Genomic DNA, 19,809 nt, shown 5'->3' with positions numbered 1-19,809 from the left:
AGCCAACTTCGCGACGGTTAATGGAATTAACGCAACTTTTTTTTATTTTCTCTACACGGGGGAGAATCTTTTCTTAAAATTTACTCTGAAGATTGTGTAATCGTGGGGCAACATGGCATTTTGAACAACTTTAGTAAAATACATGGTAAAATTTCACAAAAGGACTCTCATAAAATTCTTCGAAATGCCCTGTTGTCCCACGATTATCGCGATTGCAGGATAAATTTTACGAGAAAATTCTCTCGGTGTAGACGTCGGACACGGAGCCGGCCGGAAGTCTCACCTGGCGGGTGGCAAAATCGGCCTGTTGAGCGTCACGGGGGCGCCGTCGGTCTCGCTGCAGACGGTCGGCGATCTGGTGGCCGCCGTGAGATCGGTACCGCTCTCGGACATGCTCGACTCGTCCTCCTCGGCGTTCACCTCGGAATCGTCGACCAGCAGCGTGTCCGGGACGAGGAGCTTGGTATCGTCGCTGTCGATCGCCGGCAACGCGTCCGCCGTCGTTCGCGGCTCCATGGCCGCGTCCCAAACCTGCTTCATCAGCTTGTAGGTGGAGTCGCGCGAGAGCAGCGAGCAGAAGACATGACGCTCCTCCTCGGTGGCCACCGCCACCGCGTTCGGGATGATGCGCGCCGTCTTCTCCTTGCTGATCTTCAGCACCGACACCGTCGGTATCAGCAGCTTCGTCACGTAGCCGAACACGTTGCTGTAGAAGGCGAAGTAGTTGGGCGTGATGTACAGGTGACCCTGCAGCAGGATGTCGCCCACCAGCGCGCAGCTGTAGTAATTCAGCACGCGCTCGTCCTCCGCCACCTGATAACGAAATTTCGACGACTACGCATTAGGTCGGCACTGTCCTTTCGCTGACGCGGCGGATTCCCCTCTACAAAGGGGTTGCTCATTCGAGCGAATCTCGCTAGTCTTTATAAAATACAGGTAGTAAAACGAGCGGCGAATCATGGATTTACACAGAAAACGCACAGCGAAATAATCGTCAAAATTGGCGCGCTTGATGAAGTTACACTGTTAAGTTCGTCGAGTCGTTTTCGGGCATTCCTAGGTCGCCATTGCCTCCTATAATTAACGTTATTAATTAAAACAATGGAGTTGAATAAGACAAGCAATTTGTTTTTTAATCTACACGTTTTGCGTTAAAATAAAGAAATTTCGACACGCGTGTGGTAGTTGAAGATAACTCCATTGGCTTAGTTAAATTAACGACACGTTGAGTAGGTGGTAGCGACCTAGGAATGGTTCAACGTGACTCGAATTGCATAAAATTTGCCAGTGCAGCCTTCGCCTTTTCGCAAAGTGCTTATGCATTCAAATCCCTTTCCAGTTACACGTTTTATTCACCACGCTCGGAACCTCGTTTCGAGTTACTTCTTACTTATCAATCGCCGAGCGTGAGACACTTTCGCTCTATAGACGGACTCTGTTTCAAGTTAACATACGACACCTTGTTTATCAACTATCCGTCAAACATCAAGAGTCTCTCTATTGCATCACACTTGCATTCATTAATGAATTCACTTACACGCCGCACTAAACGTACAGTGATGGGCGGAATTGCGACACGTTTTTTTAGTGAGTTTAGGAACGCGCGTTTAGATTCAGGGGGTCAATTCTGTATCTTACAATATAGTGAAAATTCTAAGGGGACAGTCAGAAAGAGACAAATCTACTCACTTTTAGCATTTTCACTATAGTATAAGATACAGAATTGACCCCCGGGTTTACGTTCCCGAAACATTTTCTCTGAGGAAAATTTTACTTGAGAAATAGATCGAAAACGCTCAAAATGGTTTCGGAATGGCCATCGAGTAAAATATCCCTCGGGGAAGAAGATCTTGGAAGGTAATCTAAATGCACTTTGCTAAACGCACTACAAAAAGAAGAGTGTCGCAACCATTCTGGCCATCATTGTACATTCAACAATAACGTCTTCCAAGACAAAGACGCGAAGCTGCAAATCCTGATATATTTTCATAATTTATGCGTTCCTTTTATCGAACACCTAGGTCTGTTGCCTCGTTCTGAAGTTCACCGACAGATGAGGGGAGGTATTTTTATGCGACACGCCGAGGCGTGCATTGACGTACGCGTTTATATCCTACGTCCGGAGAAGTTGAAGCGAACTGTCCGCCGGATGAAGACGAGCTAAGTATCGCAATGCGATAATGGATCCGGGTTAAACAAGTCGTGTTACTGCAGAGAAGAGAACACCCCTCATTTGCAATGTCTGCGGGGGCGTTCTCTTCCAGCTCTTCTCGTAAGCGGAATCGTGGACTCTAAGAAAATGAATTTAAGCGTATCTCTACCTGACTGAAGTGCCTATGGAACTTCTTCTGCCTCGCGCTGCTGGTAGACGTCGGCGACGACCTCGACGAGGATCTGCTAACCTTTGCCGGAGTTTGCGCGCCGCCAGCTGCCATCGATGGTGTACTCCTACTCAGTGGCTTCGAAAGGTGACTGAAAAAACCAAGAAAATAGCAACGTAAGAGAAGACCTTTATTCACAGAGATTAAATCTTACGCGGGAATGTGTATTTAATTTTTATGCACATGTCGAGGAAGAGTCGTCGTCCAGTTTAAATGATTAAAATTGAGAGGATTTGAAAAGATTAGACACTTTCTCCAACACAAAATAAATTGTTGAGATACAAATTGCACCAAGAATACCTCATTGGATAATATTATTGTAATTACTTAGCAATTACTTAGTTGTAAAAAATTATACAATTGGATGATTTATCATAAATTTTCTTATGTAACAATAATTATTTACTACAATTACATTTATTCATATTACAATGTAATTTTAGTATATAATATATTATTGTTACATCACAAATTTTTGTAATAAAGGCAATTTTAGTGGAAAATTAGTGTTACACAAAATTTTTTATGATTAATCCAATTACAATTTTAGTAATCGTATGTATAATCATCAGAAATAATAATTTTCGTAGAAATGCAACAATTATCGTCATTCAAATACATTTCTATGGCACACATTTTTATAAAATAAAATTATACCAATTTGTACGTGAAAGGACCCCGCATTATTTCCAGGTAAAATACCGATCGATTTTCTATCCTATGTCCTATGACAATCATATATCAATTTCGTTACATCTCTTTCTTTTTTTTACAAGTATGATTTCCAATGCAAATTTCAAAATATCGTCTAATACGAATTGTGCATCATTATCGGGTATATCGCTTCAACTGCTCGAAAAAATGACTTTTGAAAATTTTTTTGTGGTTGATTTGCCTAATGATACATCTAATTGTATACGGAATTTGATGAAAATCGGTCGGGACCTGTTTTACCTGAAAATAGTGCGGGGTCCTTTCTGCGATTCAAAAAGGTCAACTTTCAAACATTTCCCTGATGCTGTCGCATCTTGTTTCAAGTCGTTGCATTATCGTACTCCTTCAAAGATATATTATCAGGTAAGAAGAGACAACGCGCTGCGTTGGTATTTTATTATACATCCATATTATTATCACCGAATTTTATATGCGCGTAGCGAAAGATAATGAGAAATTATTTCCAGCGGCATTCCGGATGCAAGTCCGAAAAAGAATATCGAACGGTTGAAAAGCCGCTGATCCTCTAGGAAACTGGACACGAACGGCACGTTGCACGGGTTATCCTTTCATTTTATCATCGAAACATAGCCCGACCGACGACGCTTAACGCGTTGCGTAATACGTTTTTGTATACCGCCACCATGTCAATACGCAGAACGTTTAAAACGAGGCTAAAAGTCTTTCTTCAACGATAATTAATTGCGACGAACCTTGGAGATTTAAGACACCTCGTTTTGAGATTAATCTGCAATTAACTTTATCTTCAATTTAATGTGGCGTTTAAGAACCGTCGAGACATTTAACGCCAACTCGTGAATTATAAAATAAAACGCAGGAACAAGCTTCGATTGGAATTCCCACGAAGAAGAGATCACTCGACTAATTTTTATCATTTATGTTATATCTTATCCTCGCCTCTATTCAAACTTAAGGTAGTTGTTTCGCGACAGTAATGCTCACAAGTTTCTTCCAGACAGGAACCAGCACTCGATTATTACAATGATATATCTTGGTGCAATATTGTTCTAAAGAATACACTTACGATTAATACATAATATAAAATAGATTCGAAAGATTGTAGTTTGAGGTGCTGTTGCCACATCTCTTACGCTACACTCCTGTCTACTACATAATTCTTCCCATTTTTCAGTTTTAACTGTTTATATTGTTGAAACGAAACGGTCAATAATTTTGATTTTTTTTCCAGTTATTCGTTCTATTTTACTCTATAACAATTTGTTTCTCAATACGAATCTCACTCATCGTTAAGCTTTAAAAAAATAAAATGTGCCGCCATTTGCGTTTGCAAACGCAAATATTAATATTCTAAAACATAATAATATGTGTAAATAATATTTGACATGTAATAATATCACAACGAATTATATTGTTACATGTAATAATATTTTTAACGTGTTTTACATGTAATATTTCGTGTAACATAGTAAACTTTAACAATTTTTTTTAGAACTTTGAGACGGTCAATTTTAATTTAATTAGTCTTATTTTGCACGTATTTATGTAAAGAATAAACTGTAAAAATTTGAAACAATTCTCACATAACTGATTTTACCAAAGAACTACCTTAAAAAGTGAAGTTGTACTACGTTTTTGCCTTATCCCTGATTTGTTTGAAGTCGTGCGCTATGCTACGAGCAAATGAGTAAAGAAAAAAATAAACATTGCTAACTTGTTGGAGCTGCACCGTTCGGAGATCGGCCTGCTTCTTTTCCCCATAACGGAGATACTCCACAAATCGTTACCCCACATCTCCACCCGCGTTCCCATCGTCGACTGTTTTGTTGCGCCTCGTTTTTCGCGTTTCAAAAATTGAAACAATCTCATTCGTGCACTTTTATCAACACAGTCTACAGTTCGTAAAATCGATCACAGTTTCATGCTGAACAGTGACAAAATTCACATATCGTAAACAAATACGAAAGTTTTTATCTTTGGAAAGTTTCGACACGAGCGAGATAGATAAAATAGTTTAGATAAAATGACGCGAAACTTTGTACAATTCCTTCGTAAAAAGTGCTTTTATCGGACAAACGAAGATTATTTTCTGCTCAAGGTACTCTTTCTTCCAAGTGTTGAAGAAAATTCAAATAAATGTTGAGTACGAACATTGCAAGCTACTACATCAAAATCTACATTTCTCGCCAAGAGAAATAGACTTGAAATTTTCACGCTCTATTCACCCTCCGCTAATTTAATCAAAATAAAAATACTCGAAACTGATAAAATGATATTTAAAATGAAGTTAATAATTAACAAAACATTCTTACACCCTCAGAATACCTGCTTAAACTCATATACTATTCCTGAACTTGAAGTTCAAATCATGTCCAAGGAGAATCTAAATAATTGAACATTCTTCTCTTTATAACAATAAAAATTAGTTACGACCGATAAGATTCCCATCTCCCTTCGTCAAAGTACATTGTGGAAATTGGAAAAAAAACTCAATCCGAACTACCCGAGCGCGCCGACTCATCTCGCCGATCGCGTCGCGGATCGCCGCGATTTTCGCACGTGAAGACGACCGCCTGACGCGCGGCGTAACGCGTAACTGGTGCACGATCTGTGGCTTAACAATCCGCTGCCGGCGACGGAGATAACACGTGGGAGACTGTCTGGAGCGGCCGTTGTGCCATCCCCCTTGATTAAGAGGCTCGCCGGAACCGAATCGAAACAAAAAATCGCACGACGATAACTGGCGGATTCGATAGGCAGATTCGATGATAATGAGCGGCGAGATAATGATGACAGGTATGCGTTCGCGATAAGATTTGCGAAGGCGGCTCATCGAAAGCCGAGGCACGAGTTTCGCGATCGCGGAATCCCCGCGACGACGTTCGCGATCGAGGCGGGGCAGGAAACGAACGGAAAATTTCCGGCATTGCACATTTACATCCGCTCGATAAGCGTGATATCGCACCGTGGCGTATCGCACATTTTCTTTTTGTTACCCTACGATTTTTCCTTGGAATTATCTTTCGCGATACAATCCATACGTCATTGTATAAAAACTGATTTTAATCTCCATCGGGACAGCAGTCAGGGCTGGTCACTGATATTCCCATTTTTTATTGGAAAAAAGATTACTTCTAGAGGATAAATATGCACGAGGATTATACTTCATTTTTATAAGAGCATATAATTTTTTGATGGCGTTGAAGATAGGTGAATATTAATGAAGACTTGGCGTAAAAAAGGATTGTAAACATATTTATCGTATACAATGGGTTTGTTTTCTGTTCCTGCACTGGTGAACTAGTGCAGTAAGCTAGAATGAGAAAAAATATGCTTGTCTTACTCCAATTTATTGCACTAGTTCACTAGTGTAGGAACAGAAAACAAGCCTAATATCTGCTTCTTCGTCAGAATTATGATATCTCCGGGAAAAAAGTGGATGCGCAGATCTCTTTAATTAAAAAGTTGCGAGTTGAACCGGAAAACGCTCAAAGAAATTACGCAATTCGCATTTAAAGGAGATACGATGAAGATACAAGTATCGTGCTTGTGCAAAAAAATGTTGTACGCATACGAGAGAGGGCAAAGGGAGAGTCTTTTTGTTCGAGGAGAGCTGCAAAAATACCGTCGACGATCGAACGACGAGATACTTACGTTTTGTATTGAGAATCACAAAAGGCAATTTCACCCGGATAATACGCGCGACGTCACGCTTTGTACCGTAATAACCGGCACGCATGAAGCGGCCATTGTAAGAATGGCCGCAAAACATTCTCGTACGATTGAACTGTTTCAAAACACAGTTCTATTCTCGATGTGATTTAACGCCACAAGTGCTGTCTAACTCCGCGGCAGTTAGCGTTAAGCATATGCGATGGGAATATCGACCTATATCGACGCCCTTGCTGGTCGCTCATTTTTTTCAACGTTCGAGAGACGCAAGTCCGGTTTTGCAGGTCTCATATTATCTACTGAAATCGATTGTACATTTTATGTTCCATAACAATCTCATTAAAAAAACAAACAAAGTGCGTTACTTGAACACTCGAAATAACGCGTGATTCAAAACACACTTTAACCTGCGTTGTATTCTGAATACGATTTGCCCTACATAATCCAATTGATACTTCTCGTTTCCCAAACGATACTTCGTTGTGTAAGCTGCCTCGCGTATCACTGTTTAATAAGTTACTCTAATAGAACGATTTACCCGAGCGCATTCGAGATTGGAAACAAGTACCGATCAATTGCATGCATTTCTAAAATTACTTCCTTTATGAATCTCCCCGATTAAGCCACGCCGACAAAAGGGTGGCTGACTTGGCCAACATTATCACGGCCAGTGTGCCGTAACAATATTTGAACATCATAAATAAATAAAATTAATAGCGGCACTCGATAATCATGATGTGCCTGCTATCGCGTAGAAACGTATTTCCCAGCACACAGACAGACAAATTATTAATTATACCGTCTTATCACGAAAGCGTATAACGTCTTACTCTTTATCATAATCCCCCTTCTTTCCCTCCTCTGCAATGTCTGTGCAGGTGTGACATTATCACACCTGGCTCGCTGGCAATTTCCAAGAACCGATAACGCGCGCGCGCGATTTCACGTGCGAATCATCTGACTTGCAGAAGCAAAGTTGAAAATAATAACGATATTAATAACGCTAATAAAATCCTCATGCAGATATATGCAAAGTTCATCGTTCATTGCTTTCACGTATCACGAGCAGAATATTGCCGGGGAGCGTCAGTGATAAAAGAGGAGCGATTTCCTGCACGCCGCGTAATTACAAGTAAGGCCTGTCGCACACAAAATTGCATAGCTGCATATGCATAGCATAAGACCGCCTAGACCAATGAGAATGTTATGTAAATCAATATGGCGATTCACTGCACTCGACGCTCGTTGATTCGGACGGTTCTTATGTTACGCACATGCGGCTATGCGATTTTGTGCGCGATGGCTCTAAGCGGTCTCTCTTTCGGGAAGATCAAGTGTGATATTAATATTTGTAAATTAATGAAAGACAGAGTTGGGAAAGCTACTTTATAAAAGTATCTAGTTACAGTTTTTTTTCGCCAAAAATTGTAACTAGTTGCAGTTACCAATTCTGAAAAGTAACGCGTTATAGTTATAGTTACTCAAAAAGTAACGAATTGTTACTTTGCAGTTGCTTTCTCGCAATAAAAATATCTAATCTGCATTTAAATTGGTTAAGTGACGAAAGGCGTTTATGCGCTTGTGCAAGGCTTAATGCGATCTGTGGAGGTTTACAAAAATATATAAAGTAACTATTAATGTAACTCTTAAATTAGTTACTAGTTATCGAAAAAATGTAACCGAGTTAAGAGGATGCTAAAGTCATCTGTTTTACCGACACATTCGAATATAGTTTTTGCGCTGCTGAATCTTTTTATTAGTTTTTACGCCTAAAATAATACCAGGATAAGTTGCGGACCGCATAGCAGAACGTTTTTATACTTGAAACACTCGGGTCAGAAGTCTAATGAGAAAGATATTGGTATTTGAAATTTTCAATTTTTTAATCGTGAGCAATTTGAATTTGGCTTTATAAAATTACAAAATTCTTGCACGCGATTACAGTACGCGTAAAAGCAAAGCGGGGGGTTCACGACTTTATATAAAAAACGAAGAGAAATTAAAAATATCGCTTTATAAGTAATTGTGGTTAGGCTTCACATGCTGATATTTTTAATTTCTCTTCGTTTTTTATATATTGATTAAACATTGATTAAACATTGAAGTCTGTATATCACGTTGCATAATTTATATGTCGTACCTGCAATCTTCTCATGGAAATAAATATCCATTTCGACTAAGCCTCCCCCCTATTCTTTTAGTTACCGACTCGTTTGCAGGAGACTACGATATATTAACATTACGTGCACCAATCTTAAGACAATACAGGAAACGCGGCTGTCAGGTGCGCGATCATAAATTTGTGTTACGGCAAGCGGCGCCGCCAGCGAGCTTTATGACAGAGCCCTCACCTGTCGTTACATCTCAAGGCCGCGTGACTGGGGCTCCTCGGAGGCTGAGGATAGCTGGCACCAGCCACAGTAAGTTGGGACCCGCTGATCGATTGTTGGCCCCCGGCCTGCGGTGCATCGGGGGCAGCTTGCAGGGGCGTGCTGGGTGCCGAGCGCGCGCCTATGGACCCCGCAGACCTGCGAACAAGACGGAAGATATAGGATTTGAGAAAAAGTCAAGTGAAGAGGCACTTGCGATCTGCCCGTTTTACATCTGCCACGCTCGCTTTTTACCCCGGTCGCTCAGCAGCTTCTCGGAAAGGGCATTGTGTCACTCGCGCTCGTGAAAGGTATTGTATAATAATTGCGAAATTATTGTGTAACTTTTTCCGGAGAGTTAATTGTATAATTTTCTCTTTTCAAACAAATGTTTCTCGCGTGTCAATCAGAGTGGAAGGATCGTGGAGGCAGTTTTGTAAAATAATAAGTGCGACCGATGTGTTTTATCAAAAACGATTCACGCGACGTACGTCCATTTCTATCGATGCAGATTAACTTTGATCTCGGTTTAACCTTCCTTTTACAGTTCTCAGGCCCGATTTCACCAAACGTCGCTTAACTTTAATCTTGGTTTAATTCATGTTTGCGTCTCTCTCTAAAGTAACCGAGGGGGAAACCGCTGACCAAAATCTTGTGCACCAATGCCCACTAATGCCCAGTGGGCATTACTTTATCCTATTTTACCTTTATAATGCCCCAGCAAGGCCTAATGCCCAAACTAATGTCCAAAACATGCCCAGTAATGCGGCAAATCTGTACACCACAATGCCGTCAGCGGTTTTTCCCTCGAAAGTAACAGTCGGAAAGGGACAAGGAACGAATTAAACTAAGCTTAAGGTTAAGCGACGTTGGTGAAGCAGGCCTAAGAGTTGAAAAAAGGTGGAGAGTGACTTAAACTGAGATTAAAGTTACATTTTATTGGTCGATGTAGACATTAACGTTATTTCTGGCGAAGGAATACAGTAATTAATGCAGAGCCCGAAAATCGATTAAAAATATAAAATGGCTGAAATTGTAAGACAGATATGTATCGGCAGCTCGCCAGAGCAGAATTAATAAAACAATTCAAGGAACGATTTGATCAAAAGGTATATGTGTCAGCTGATAAGATATTTATCATGTACCACTTTTGTTATGTCTGAATGCTACAACGATACGGTGATATACAGCGTCGACTACGACACTCGCTATATGCTTAAGTGGCCTCTTCTACGGTATATTCGTCCGCGCAATCAGTTTCGGATAATCTGTTCTTAAACTCAAAATTCAAGAATCTCCGTATCATCTCGATCTTCAACTTGGTTGAGATACACGCGACATTATCTATCTGCCTCGAGAGTTTATCACTTTTGCGGACACAAATCACGTACCTTGCCCTGGTGAGTGGGCGAGACGAGAGGCAAAGGTTGATCAGCGCCCGGGTTTCGAACTCCATCATCGTGAAAACGCCGACGTTACGAAATCTTATTGTTATATCATCCCCGGGACAATGTCAGCGGGATTTCCTTGTCCGACACAGAGAGCTATAGCGTCCTGCGTCAGGGCTAGGCTTCAACGCCGGTTACCAGTCGATCGGCAATCGACGTGAGCTCCGCGATCGATCTGCGTGATTATCAGACCAGACGTCGGCAGATGTCGAGGTGATGGTGCTCGGTAAAACTCATTTGTTATCGAAAACCGCACAACGACATGACTCATCAATGCACATGTAGTTACATGGTGTTTCCTTCGAATGGCAGCCCGTGCGCTGCCATCGCGCGGGGCCTGGCTTGCTTCATGTGATAATGGGTCAACTTTATCTGCTCTTATCTGGCTTATCGCTCGAGTTGGCTAATGACGAAACGCGCCGGCGGAAATAGCGAAAGAGTAGTGGGCAGCGATTAGTACACGAAAACAGAGGGGAAACAGTAGCGACTAATATTACCGCGAGTCGAGTTTAGACGAGTTGGTAGCCCGCCAGCTTCGGCGGGCCTGAGGGGCGCGAAGGGGATGAAGACCGGCAACGAGATCAGGCGCGAGAGAATCGAAGAGAAAAGGAAAAAGGGACGCCGCCGGGATGGGATGAAGCCAAACGGGGCGAAAAGACGTGGCGCGGTGTGACTAACGAACCAGTTTCGGTCCTCTCTTCGTGCGCCGCGAGAATAACCACACCTCGCCACACGGGTTCAACGAGCCCGGTTGCCTTTAACGAGCCGGCGTGGCGGCTCGCCGTGGCCGCGGCGGTGCACAATGAAGCGAGCGCGGAAAAAGAGGGGCCCCCGGCCCTCGCCGCGAAACGGTATGACCGCGAGGGCAACACCGTTCAGTAGAAACCGCGCTGGTATCGGTACTTCCTGAAGATCCCTCTCTTCGATTGCCGCCACTTAGCGCCCATCGATCGCACGGCCAGCCTCGCGAGGAAGATGATACTCATCTCGAAGGCACAATTTCGCGGCGAGAGGGAGAGAATGAGAGCGACGAGTATCCGCCTCGCGAGAGCGATCGTACCGATCCAGCGGTCCGATCCTCTCGCAGTGAAGAAGGGTCTGGGGGGTCGGTGAAGATGGACGGAAAAAGTGCGAAGCAACACGAGGAACGACGACGAGGGTTGACGAGGAACCACGCGAGTCCGGTACTCCACGGGCCAGCCGGGATGTCAGACTGATCGCGGTTGGACGCGCTCGTATGATTCTTACCCACCTCGGGCCGACCTCACGACCTTCTGCATAATTGACAAATACGCGATGTACACCTGCCTACGTAATGGGGGGGATCTATAGTTCGCGCTCTAGAGCCGCTTGTACTTGAGTTATACGAGGTGCACCGCGCGGATCGAATATCGCGTATACGTTAATGAGTGCGCGAGAACGGAAATTGACGCCAAGATCGAAATTCAACGATGACGAGTCGCTCACGATTGTTACTAATGGGTGTAGCGTTGCGATTGCAAAGCAATTAAGACCACAGTGCCACTGGAAAATTCGTTTGCGCATAAATATCACTATACAGGGTGTCCCAGGAGGAATAATATATAATAAAATGATAGTATCGGTCATTTTAAGCAAAAATGTCCATATAGGAATGTACGTCCCATTCCCCACTGTTAAACTGACCGATACTATCACCTCCCAGAGTATTGACCTTTCTTCCTGAAACGTCCTGTATATCGGTAATAGTGCACTGAAAAAAAAATCTGATTGATTCAACCAGTCGTCTGTTAGAAAATAGACGAATCAGAATTCCTTTAGGATTTACCAGATTTGTAGTGAAGTTCTGGTTATGAAATATCTTTCATGGTAAATCCTAAAGGAATTCTGGTAAATCCCAAAGGAATTCTGATTCGTCCATTTTCTAACAGACGACTGGTTGAATCTATCAGATTTTTTTTCAGCGTGCGTACAAGATGTTGGAAGAAATCAATTTGTACGATATTGAGAGGGGCATTCTGCAACGCCCGTTGCATTTATATCGAAGTTAATGAAACGGAATAATTATTTGAAAAAAAGTCAAAGCTCTGTTAGAAAATGGACGAATCAGAATTTCTTTAGGATTTACTTAGGATTTACCAGATTTGTAGTGAAGTCTAGCCCGTTGCATTTATATCGAAGTTAATGAAACGGAATAATTATTTGAACAAAAAAGTCAAAGTTGACTTGCAGCACTGTGTTTGTAAATTACGCACAATATTTAGTTATGCATACGCGACCGTGTAATATACACAGCGAAATAATCTGAATGTGTCACGCTTCCCACGTATAATGAGGAAAAATTATTATCATTACGATTACGTAAAGCGATAAAAAGGTACGTGAAACTTCACACCAGTTTGTGTCACTTCGGATGTTTGAATAAACATCATTCCGGCAAATTGATGCATGCGGAAACACATGCTCGAGTTTCCCGGGCAACGTGACACTTCGCTGAACCGAGAGGAAGCGCAAAATATTTCGCCGTTAAGCGCCGATGCCACCGGACTGGAAAAGAATGTATGCGCTCTCGTCGCCGGCTCGCATTCTCTGGCGATCTCCCAAAAGGTCGAAACGCTCTTCCTCTCGTGTCGCACATCAACGAAGCAGCGAGAGAAACGAGAATCGTGTTAACGGTGTTAACGCGCTTCTCTCCCCACGGTCTAAAATCGAACGCCAGCAGTAACGAAGCCGATGAAGCTCATTATTCTTGTTAAACCGCATTGATAACGATCACTTGAACACAGTGAGGTAAACGTGCATGTCGAAAAATACGTGCAGGTATTAAACACGTTTTTATACACTATTTAATTTTCGCGCGTTTACTTTCACTTTTTAATTAAGTATTGAATAATTGGTATTAAAGTTACAGATAATTTTATGCCACGGCAACGACTCAGCTGTACATACAGCGGCTCGCCTAGACTCCGATCGAAAGCGAGTACGTCCACGAAATTAATCGACTGATTAGTTTCTCGAGTCGCGAGATGTGCGACTGATCGCCGGCTACTTTGGCGTAATGGCACAAAGTACACGTGCGCGACGCCGACGACATGCTGGTCTCCGGAAAGTGCGGTATTGCAACTATTATTATCTTATGCCGTGTAGTCACGGACATAACAGAGAATTTGATTAGAGTCTCACACACACACATACACACACTTTCTCCCTCTCTATTCTTGCGAGCGCGATATCAATAAAGCGATGCTCACCAGCGCGTGGTGTCGTGGCGTCCTGCATTATTGAGATGCGCCAGGTGTTCGCCGATTGCGCGAACTCCTTTCTCGAAGGCCGTAAAACGACGTCACGCGACATGACACTCGTACAAAGTTTTTTGTTGTAGACCCGGAAGAAGTGTCTGGAAGTTACGTCCTGTGCCAGGACACTGCGTAACGTGATGCGACAAATGGAAATGTTTCTCGAAAATCGATTCACGGGCGATTCAATCCAACGCGGGCGCAACAACACCACGAGGACGATATCCATTAAACGTTATTAGAAACGAAATAAATATCTAAATTGAGGGAGCTCTTCGGAACCGCATGATTATACCGTACCCTCCATAAGTTCGGAAACACTTTATAAAAGTGTGTAATATGAAAGATATAATACATACTAAAATCGATGTACTTTGCTTTGTAAGTGTTTATCCAACTAAAGAAAACTAAAACGAAGACACGTACGTGCATACGACAAGCCTTTAATAAAGATTTAAATTAAATTTTAGACGCCTCGAAGTGAACGCCCGTTGCTTTAGTAACTGCCTTGTTTAACTTTTGCAGAGATTCAGTCGGGATACGTTTCCATCCTTGCTGGAGAATCTCTCAGAGATGCACTTCACTCGTAATTCGCTCTTTGCGAATCCTCCTGTCTAATTCGTTATTTAAACGTATCGTAATTTCATTGTTATTTATCGTAAGTATATCGTTATTTAACAACTTACGATATATTTATACCAAACATGTGCACAGGTCGCTGTTATTTGTCTGTAAAATACAGGGTCCAAACTTATAGAGGGTACTATATATCGATCCATAACTTTTACTTTAACAAATAATAGAAATACAACTCGAACCACGCGTTCATATGATGGACGTACATGTGGAATGAATAATTTAATAATAATCGCATAAGCAATTGTTGCCAGCAGATATTTAGGATTTAGTCGTTAGATAATATTAAAGATCGAACAAACATCGATAAACGTTTTCCCGGATTCGCGTAATCTTTCGGACAATCTTCGATGTGCCAGACAAACGATCGTGACGGGTTAATGAGACAGAGAAAGACACTTTATATCGACATCACGCGAGTTGTCGAGAACACAGTAAATACGTAGATGCATGCATTTTCTTGACGAATGCGTATTTGCATATTTATCGTTTCAACGCCACATCGAGCTGCCGACCGATTTCTCAGAGGTACGAGCTTAAACGCCTATCGCACGAGAAAATTATACACGCGGCTAAACGCGTTTTTCTAACGGATGCGGCACCAAGTTAATCGCGATTGCTAGAAAATATGCGAGACGATATTAAAATTATCAATTTTAATTTATCAATGCTAAATTACGTGCGTTAAAATTAGTGAATTTTGTTACGAAAAATTCACAAGATTTCTCGTAGTCTCTCATCGTATACAAATTAAAACATACACACGACAGATCGAGCCTTCTAAAAATTTGCCAAAATTCCCCATGAGTAAGTAAACCTTGATTTGACAAAGTGAATACGCAACGAGATTTTCTGACATTTATGAGTCTCGTGTGGCATTTGACGAAAGCTCGAGTTGCACGTGTATTAGAGAATTTATACCCCGCAGTTATCAGATTTCGAATATCGGCGTGCTATTTGCATCTCATTTGTATAACAGGCCTATTCGAAAGAAACGTTACCGATAATCGATTTATCTATTTTGCAAGCACATCGTAGTTAAAGAACATTATCGGCGACGACCGCGCGTTTAACCGCAGTGTTCGACCTGATTTTTTTTTATCTAACTCTCGAGAAACACAATTGCAATATCAATCAATATTAATATCCTTGAAATTTGTATGCTACGGTATCACTTTTCGTTATTTTTGCCTCCGTCGTTTATTATAATCCGGCTTTAAGAATTTAATCTGAAATTTTGCCTGGGAATGTTTAATTTAAGCTTCCTCTGTTTAAAGTTATTAGGATAACAAACTCCTTCGGGTAGCGTTTGCCCGAATAACTTTTTTCGTATGAGACGTGTCTGCAAAAAAAACTCGGTTTATATAACGAACACGATCGTGCGGTGCGAAGCGATTACTCATTGTCGCGAGTTCGCAAAAAAGCACGTGTGGCCTCTACCCTCGTCGCACGAGCCTTCACGTACGCATACACATGCGCGAGCATGCTCTTGGCTAAGAGGACTTTAGAAAATTATCTGGTCATCACCCGATGATCAAGCAATACCGTACGCGTCCCCATTTAGCCGGTTATATTTCATTTTAATAGGAAACACTTGTTCCAGGAAATTTGTTAAAAGATAACATCGACATTGTCCGATATCGAATTTTACATTCGGGTTTTAATAGCTTATTATGTGATAATAAAAATATTACGTAGAAACTAATAATTGAGAAAGCCAAGCCCTTTATGAAATTATTAATTTAATTAATAAATGTATTATGCTGGATTAACGCGTAACTCTATATGTGACATTTTTGCGTAGGTTTTAAAGTAGAATTATTATTGTATATTGAAATAAATTATAATCGTCGTTGGATACAAAATGTAAGTGCGTGAAATGTGCATAAAAACAAAATTTCGAATTCTCTCACCTTTCAATAATTCTCTACTTATAATGTGTAGAATTTATATTAATTCACATCCAATTACAAATGAAGTCAAGACTCGTGACAAAATTGTAATAAGAGAAATAATAAAGAGACAATTAAATTCCGTGTGTAAAATTGAAGAGATAACTTCTCATGTTCTTGTCCATTTCATTTTTGATCGTCCAATTTTACTTAAAAGTTAAATATAAATCCAATCTTAAACCTTTTCCAAAAGTAGGAGGAATAAAATTACCTAAAAATATCTAACAATGTTTTATTTATGTTATGCATTTATACATGGCTCAACTGTATACGACCCAACGAATAAACGAGATTTCATCGTCGCCGCGTCCACATTCAGACATTATGGAAGCAACAGATCGGACGATTATGGGAGCATTCGTAATATTATCTTTCCCCGGAAGAAAGAAAAAAAAATTACGTCGAAAAAACGTTCCCGATGTGTCACGAGGTATTCTCTCGGTTCACTAAATTTGCATCAGCAAGTCAAAATATTCTCGCTATGGAATTCCCTTGACCCGTGATCCACGACTCGATAGATTCGCGCGAGAAACGTTGTGTGCCGTGCACAAAGCAAGGGAAACATTTCCATAAATGAATTTGAAAACTTGTTCAGCAAATGTTTTCAAATGAAAGCAGCTACTGTCAAACATTGGAAAATTAAATATGAATTAAAGCTACGTCGTTGCTCCGTTATTTTTTTGTTTCCTTCAAAATATCTCAAACTTCCTATTCTGGAAAAACTAAAAACATAAACTCTTACGTCTATTTTGATGTACTTTCACGTATGTTGAACTTGATGTATGTTCCTAATGTATTTTAGATCTTGGCACAACTTTAGACTTTATGACGTCAATCGATGAATGCTCTAATAAATCTACTTGAACAATGAATAACAACGAGATTAAAAAACCTAATAATAGTTTCTTTTATTAAATATTTAATTAAACGTGATTCACACGGGAGAATAAACGCACATTTTATCAGCTATCCTGTTCAGTTGAAATCGAATTGCTCATGTAATCTTATAATCGTTAGAAAAAAGTAATGAGAAATATGTAAATTTGAACAATTAAGCGATATTTATCAGACTGCTGAAGGAAACATTAGAAACATTATCTCTTGTAATTATCGATTTATCGTAATGTCCTTTCATCGTGCATCTCGCGATGACAAAGAACATCGTTGCGTCCAACTTCAACCGTGTCCCACGTGAAACTTACGTTACAATTATCGCACACGCGAATATTCACTCGCTTCCTGCGCCAAGAAATTCATAAAATCCATTTCACGTGGCTGCCTGCGGTATCATTTCGATTTACGTAAATAATATCGCGTGTATAAATGCTAATGCAGGCTTAAGATGGGGAATTGCCACCGTAACGCATTTGCGCGGAACACAGGACTTTAGTGTTTACGGCACACGCAAAGTACGCGATAAACTAGATGTTACGAAAGCTCCCCCCTATTAATAGTACGTACATGTGTATCGATCGGAGGGAGGGGGGGGATACACCTTCAAGGAAGCTCGGCAAATCAGTCTGCGCAGAGTGATTACCTATTGATGACCCCTGCGTATTCGACCAGTCTCGAATCTGATCTCGCGGGCGTTTTTATCTGTGTAAAGGCCATTCTACAATTGCGTAAACGTAGTTGTAGGGTTGTAGAAGTAGAAGTAGTAGTATGTGTTGTACATCAAAGTAATATACAATAAAGTGAGATACGTCGTAATTAAAGTGAATGATTGGTTAGCTTTTACGTCCTACATCGTTGTAGTCGTGAAAGATCAAGTTCAGCCATCTTTTACAACAGGCTTTGCAATCGGAGATGCTAGTTTAAAACTGTGTTTTACAACACTGTACAACCGATAACAACCACGTTTACGCAATTGTAGAATGGCCTTAAGGCTAACATTACGTTTGTCGTACAATAAATTTTTTAAGCGTGTTGATTGGCTGCCGAATAGAAAATTTCTACGGTACTTGAGAATTTTACCATCTTGTCATACGACAAATAGTAATATAAGAAACGCCGAATGTGCGATCGCAGATGTACACGTACATTCGATGCGGTCGTACAAATGCGAGGCATTGCCTGATGGATGTGAAAAGAGTGTAATATAGAATCAACCGGCCTTCAAAAATAGATTAGAAAACCGATGCATCGCTATTGTGGACAAATAGCCCGATAACACGCGAATGATTCAATCCCTCGCGAAAAGAATTACCTTTGTAATTTCTTAAGCCGGAATTGAGACTGTGTATAATTTTGCGTAATTCAGGTTTCGATCTAGTTCCCCGTTGACTGTAACAGTTAGTCATAAAGGATAATCAATTTCTAGCGACATGATACACGGAATAATAGCGATAGTATTTACGACAAATTAATTAAAAAAATATTTCGTTACTTCGCAATTAGCAATCCAATATTTCTGGAGTATCGAAATATGCGTCTTTTACATTTTATAATATTAAAATCAATAGTTATAGAAATTATAATATAATATAAAATTTAACTTCTCTCTCTTTCTCTCTCTCTCTCTCTCCTCCCCCCCCCCCCCTACTCCCTCTTTTGCTTCGGTCTTGCAGTATCAATGAACCTGAACAAATCCAACGTATAAAAAGGTCGAACAACGAAAAAGCTAAAAGGTGCGACAAAAAGAACGTACTTACGGCCACACACAGATTATAATCTGCTATTCAATATTTGAAGTGGAATATACGCCGTAGCTCCGAATCTTCTCGTGGTACGTATTTCCAAAGCGTGTAATACCGAAGAAGAGCGTGTATGTAGCCACTTATATCGGGAGCTTCTCAAAGAAGAATAATGTTAGTTTTACCGGCCACTCCTACGCAAGTAAAGGATAAAAAACAGAGGTACATTAAAGGTCCCTCGTTGACCTGTCTCATCAATTTCCCGAACACAACTACGATTTCCGCCTCGGCAAAGCATTAACGTCCGTATATATTATACACGTATGTCAGAGTCATGTATAATGGACTAAATTTAGAAAACATTAACCGCGGAAAATTAGTAAAACGATAATAAACATACAATAAATAAATGTAGTCGACCTTACCCGGCGCGTGTTTAATAAATTCAAAAAGAAAATGTACAGCGACGTTTCGACCATGGGTTTTGGTCCTTTTCAAGCCATTTTCTTAATAAATAATCAACGTGTAATAAGAAGTCAATTAATAAAAGTCCGAAGGTAGTGAGTCATAATTATAAAATTTTTTCGGCAGACGTTAAAAGTATGTAGACTACAAAGGCCGGAGAATGACTCTCAGTCTTGAAAAGGACCAAAACCCATGGTCAAAGCGTCGCTGTACATTTTTTGAATTTATTAAACACGTGCCAGTTAAGGTCGACCAAATTTATTTATTGTTATTTCTTACTGGCAA

At 40.8% G+C, this 19,809-nt stretch overlaps 1 protein-coding gene and 1 long non-coding RNA gene across 3 annotated transcripts in view; one reads left to right on the top strand and one right to left on the bottom strand.

Moving 5' to 3' along the window:
• The window catches only part of LOC105570496 (GRAM domain-containing protein 3-like), an 84,617-nt gene that overhangs the window by 5,124 nt on the left and 59,684 nt on the right, over positions 1-19,809 (bottom strand). Inside the window, exons 4-6 of one of the 2 annotated variants that reach the window (XM_012027729.1) lie at positions 9,098-9,274; positions 2,322-2,472; positions 284-834 (exon numbers count right to left, since the gene is read on the bottom strand). In XM_012027729.1, the coding sequence (XP_011883119.1) occupies positions 284-834; positions 2,322-2,472; positions 9,098-9,274 (879 nt within the window). The remainder of the gene's footprint in view (positions 1-283; positions 835-2,321; positions 2,473-9,097; positions 9,275-19,809) is intronic. The other variant, XM_012027730.1, reaches the window with a different exon arrangement.
• On the top strand, positions 12,708-18,055 carry LOC105570495. Its single transcript, XR_001009587.1, has 3 exons — positions 12,708-13,362; positions 13,448-13,656; positions 13,925-18,055. It is a non-coding gene; the product is annotated as an uncharacterized LOC105570495 (long non-coding RNA).

Source organism: Vollenhovia emeryi, unplaced genomic scaffold (assembly GCF_000949405.1).
Source record: "Vollenhovia emeryi isolate VEMERY1.0 unplaced genomic scaffold, V.emery_V1.0 DF939120.1, whole genome shotgun sequence".
Lineage (NCBI taxonomy): Eukaryota > Metazoa > Arthropoda > Insecta > Hymenoptera > Formicidae > Vollenhovia > Vollenhovia emeryi.
Note: the sequence above shows the minus strand (reverse complement) of the source record. Positions and strands in the feature narration are given on the sequence as shown.